This window comes from Pseudorasbora parva, chromosome 11 (genome assembly GCF_024679245.1).
Source record: "Pseudorasbora parva isolate DD20220531a chromosome 11, ASM2467924v1, whole genome shotgun sequence".
In the NCBI taxonomy this organism is placed as follows: Eukaryota; Metazoa; Chordata; class Actinopteri; order Cypriniformes; family Gobionidae; genus Pseudorasbora; species Pseudorasbora parva.
In genome coordinates this window covers 1,325,001-1,330,263 of record NC_090182.1, presented here as the reverse complement: position 1 = coordinate 1,330,263, position 5,263 = coordinate 1,325,001, and the positions used below count along the sequence as shown (strand labels likewise).

Here is a 5,263-nt window from a genome sequence, read left to right as displayed (position 1 = left end):
AGTTCAAGAAAGCCACAAACGGCTCACACTGACACACATAATCAATATTATGATATAGAGAATAGATTGCAATCAACACACACACACACACACACACACACACACACACACACACACATCTTCTCCATGAGCTGAATTCGGAGTACTCTCTCCTCATGTGGCGCTTCAGAAGTGGGCGGCCCTGGCACTCTCTCAGGAGAATGTTGAACAGCTCCATATGATATTACATCAGTTCTGAAGCGTTAATATGAGAAAACAGGTTCAAGATGATGAAACAAGACAGGTGTTTAACTGACCCGCCAGAAGAGAGATATCTAAAGAACACAACACACACACACACACCACTCATTCATAACCAGAGTCACGGTTTCTTTCAGAGATTTCCTCAGGCTGTCCCGTGCTTCATGAGCAGGAGTGTTCTGTGCGGGCTGAATGGCGCCGCTATATTTAGTGTGTGTGTGTCACAGCGGGAGCGCTCACCTATTCTGATGAAGCCGTCTTCTGTGCGCTGGTACTTCGGCGTCTTCTCTCTGCCCTCCTTCAGTGCTTCCTTCTCCGACTGAATATTCTGATCAAGAGAGACACAAGTGTTGGAGTTTTTCAGCACATAAACCTCTACACACACACACACGACTTCAGAAGTGGGAATCAGGACATTTCCAACAGCAGACGAAGACAGAAACACACACACACACACACACACACACACACACACACACACACACACACACACACGACTTCAAAACCTGTGCCCTTAATAATCTCTAAATGAATGAACAGTTTATGAAAGCAACCGCATCTGTGTGTTTTGCCAGATCTGAGGTGATACTCCTTTATTAGAAACGTCAGTTTTGGCAGAGATTCTTCTCAAAGTGATTTATTGAACCAATCTGTGTTGTTGCTTTTCTGTCAAGATAAAATAAAAATGGCAGTAAAATAATTAAAGTGTGAGGGAATCATTAAAGAGAAGTGAAACAGGAGTCCTCAGCTGACATCTAGAGGCAGGTGCTCAGCACACATTCACTGCAGACGGTCCTGTTGACAGTGGGCATCTCAGGAACCGCTCTCCAGTGGTTCAAGTCTTTCCTCTCAGTGGGTCCTTCAGGGTGAGGCGTCGAAGTCTAGACTAGAGCTGCTGGAGTGCCTCAGGACTCAGTGCTGGGACCGCTTCTCTTCTCCATCTGTATCTCATCACTAGATCTGTCCTTCAGAAACATGGTTTCTCCATCACTGCTATCATCTAGAGCTACTGGAGTGCCTCAGGGCTCAGTGCTGGGACCACTTCTCTTCTCCATCTGCATCTCATCACTAGATCTGTCCTTCAGAAACATGGCTTCTCCATCACTGCTATCATCTAGAGCTGCTGGAGTGCCTCAGGGCTCAGTGTTGGGACCGCTTCTCTTCTCCATCTGCATCTCATCACTAGATCTGTCCTTCAGAAACATGGCTTCTCCATCACTGCTATCATCTAGAGCTACTGGAGTGCCCCAGGGCTCAGTGCTGGGACCGCTTCTCTTCTCCATCTGCATCTCATCACTAGATCTGTCCTTCAGAAACATGGTTTCTCCATCACTGCTATCATCTAGAGCTACTGGAGTGCCTCAGGGCTCAGTGCTGGGACCGCTTCTCTTCTCCATCTGCATCTCATCACTAGATCTGTCCTTCAGAAACATGGTTTCTCCATCACTGCTATCATCTAGAGCTGCTGCAGTGCCTCAGGGCTCAGTGCTGGGACCACTTCTCTTCTCCATCTCCATCTCATCACTAGATCTGTCCTTCAGAAACATGGTTTCTCCATCACTGCTATCATCTAGAGCTGCTGGAGTGCCTCAGGGCTCAGTGCTGGGACCGCTTCTCTTCTCCATCTACATCTCATCACTAGATCTGTCCTTCAGAAACATGGTTTCTCCATCACTGCTATTATCTAGAGCTACTGGAGTGCCTCAGGGCTCAGTGCTGGGACCGCTTCTCTTCTCCATCTGCATCTCATCACTAGATCTGTCCTTCAGAAACATGGTTTCTCCATCACTGCTATCATCTAGAGCTGCTGGAGTGCCTCAGGGCTCAGTGCTGGGACCACTTCTCTTCTCCATCTCCATCTCATCACTAGATCTGTCCTTCAGAAACATGGTTTCTCCATCACTGCTATCATCTAGAGCTGCTGGAGTGCCTCAGGGCTCAGTGCTGGGACCGCTTCTCTTCTCCATCTACATCTCATCACTAGATCTGTCCTTCAGAAACATGGTTTCTCCATCACTGCTATCATCTAGAGCTACTGGAGTGCCTCAGGGCTCAGTGCTGGGACCGCTTCTCTTCTCCATCTGCATCTCATCACTAGATCTGTCCTTCAGAAACATGGTTTCTCCATCACTGCTATCATCTAGAGCTGCTGGAGTGCCTCAGGGCTCAGTGCTGGGGCCGCTTCTCTTCTCCATCTACATCTCATCACTAGATCTGTCCTTCAGAAACATGGTTTCTCCATCACTGCTATCATCTAGAGCTGCTGGAGTGCCTCAGGGCTCAGTGCTGGGGCCGCTTCTCTTCTCCATCTACATCTCATCTATAGATCTGTCCTTCAGAAACATGGTTTCTCCATCACTGCTATCATCTAGAGCTGCTGGAGTGCCTCAGGGCTCAGTGCTGGGACCGCTTCTCTTCTCCATCTGCATCTCATCACTAGATCTGTCCTTCAGAAACATGGCTTCTCCATCACTGCTATCATCTAGAGCTGCTGGAGTGCCTCAGGGTTCAGTGCTGGGACCGCTTCTCTTCTCCATCTACATCTCATCACTAGATCTGTACTTCAGAAACATGGTTTCTCCATCACTGCTATCATCTAGAGCTGCTGGAGTGCCTCAGGGCTCAGTGCTGGGACCGCTTCTCTTCTCCATCTACACCTCATCACTAGATCTGTCCTTAAGAAACATGGTTTCTCCATCACTGCTATCATCTAGAGCTACTGGAGTGCCTCGGGACTCAGTGCTGGGACCGCTTCTCTTCTCCATCTACATCTCATCTCTAGATCTGTCCTTCAGAAACATGGTTTCTCCATCACTGCTATCATCTAGAGCTACTGGAGTGCCTCAGAGCTCAGTGTTGGGACCGCTTCTCTTCTCCATCTACATGTCATCACTAGATCTGTCCTTCAGACACATGGTTTCTCCATCACTGCTATCATCTAGAGCTGCTGGAGTGCCTCAGGGCTCAGTGCTGGGACCGCTTCTCTTCTCCATCTCCATCTCATCTCTAGATCTGTCCTTCAGAAACATGGTTTCTCCATCACTGCTATCATCTAGAGCTACTGGAGTGCCTCAGGGCTCAGTGCTGGGACCGCTTCTCCTCTCCATCTCCATCTCATCACTAGATCTGTCCTTCAGAAACATGGTTTCTCCATCACTGCTATGCTAATGCCTCGAAGGGTCAGAGCTGTTTTGACAGCAAAATGGGGACCAACACAATATTAGGAAAGGAGTCACAATGTTATGCTTGTTTCTGCATCCCAGGCAACTGTACCTTTTGAAATTAGGCTTCTTCTTGGAGTGAAACCCATGAGAAGACAAAAATGTTGAAAACCCTCAGCAGAGCGACGCTCTAATTTCCCAAACTGCATTAACAGCATAAAACAGACCACAAATACTCTTTTCCCCAGGGCATTCCCTGCTAATTTCCTATATCCGGCTGAATTCCATAAACGTCCCTAAAGGGAGCTTTACAAAGAGGGAAATGAGGAGAAAAAGGAGATATAACAACCCGGCAGGGAGGAGAAGCAAAAAAGCAGCGAGAGGATGAGAGATATTAAAAGCCAACCGGCTCTCTCTCTTTCTCTTAGAAATCCTGCTATTAATCTTGCGGTGAATGTCCGTTTCCGGCTGTAATCTTAAATCACAGTGCCGCCCCATGTCTGCTCCCCCTCGGGAGAAAATATTTCCTCCACGCCGCCCGCACACACAGCAGGTCACATTTTATTAGTGTGTGTCAGTACAGTTCCATTAGCTCATAAAACAGAAGTATATCTTTATCTTGCTCTGCCTTTTCCTTCTTTCCCCGAGCTCCTGCTGTCTGCGTGGAGCAGTGATGGAGCGGTCAGTCCTGACCTTCTCATGATGCTCTTCTTTAACACTAGACTTTGGTCTCGTTACTTCTGTTCATATCACTTTTGTGACATTTAAAGGGATAGTTCTCCCTAAAAAGAAAGTATAAGGGTTAGTTCAGCCAGAAATGTGCATTGTGTGATTAATTCCTCCTGTGGTTGGCCAGCCGTCAGACCTCCGCTCATCTTCACACACAGATGAAGATATTAGTGTTGAAATCCGATGGCTCAGAAAGGCCTTCATTGACACCAATGTCATTTCCTCTCTCAAGACCCATAAAGGCACTAAAGACGTCGTTACAAAGCCCATCTCACTACAGCGGCTCTACAATCATTGATGAAGAGGCCAGAATAGAGTTAGTGTGCAAAAACACTAAATAACGACTTATATAGTGATGGCCGATTTCAGAACAAAGATTCAAACCGTTATGAGTCAGTGAATCGATTCATGATTCGAACCGTTATGAGTCAGTGAATCGATTCATGATTCGAACCGTTATGAGTCAGTGAATCGATTCATGATTCGAACCGTTATGAGTCAGTGAATCGATTCATGATTCGGATCACCAAAGTCACGTGATTTCAGCAGTTTGACACGAGATCTGAATCATGAATTGATTTCAACACTAATATCTTCATCTGTGTGTGAAGATGAGCGGAGGTCTGACGGCTGGCCAACCACAGGAGGAATTAATCACACAATGCACATTATTGGCTGAACTAACCCTTTAAGTCATCATTTACACACACTGGTGTCGTTGTAATGCCGTACGCCCTTCTCTTTTTTTTAGACCACAAAAGCAGAGTTTTTAAAAGAGTTCCGTTCGTCCATAAAATGTTTTAATTAATGTCATTTTTATTTAATTGAAATGCATTTGACTTTTGTGTTTTTGTGATTGTGTGCTTTAATTTGTACTGCTATCTTGGCCAGGTCTCTCTTGAAAAAGAGATTCTATATCTCAATGAGACTAACCTGGTTAAATAAAGGTTAAATAAATATAAATAAATAAATAAAATGGCAGTGAATATCGACCCGCATCAACAGACTCAAAAGAATCACAGAATGATGAGTGACATGTTGTTTATCCCAAGCGTTCTGGGGTTATGACAGGGGTTGGTGAAAAACAAATGTATTATTTAATGAAAAGCCTGCTGTTGACCCGACTGCGTTCA

The 5,263-nt window shown here is 45.9% G+C and overlaps 1 protein-coding gene across 2 annotated transcripts in view; it reads right to left on the bottom strand.

The window, feature by feature from the left end:
* Positions 1 to 141: 141 nt before the first annotated feature.
* mgat4b (alpha-1,3-mannosyl-glycoprotein 4-beta-N-acetylglucosaminyltransferase B) overlaps positions 142 to 5,263 on the bottom strand; it is a 102,793-nt gene continuing 97,671 nt past the window's right edge. The window contains exon 13 of one of the 2 annotated variants that reach the window (XM_067456762.1): positions 142 to 568. In XM_067456762.1, coding sequence (XP_067312863.1) covers positions 386 to 568 — 183 coding nt within the window. In that variant the 3' untranslated portion in view covers positions 142 to 385. The remainder of the gene's footprint in view (positions 569 to 5,263) is intronic. The other variant, XM_067456760.1, reaches the window with a different exon arrangement.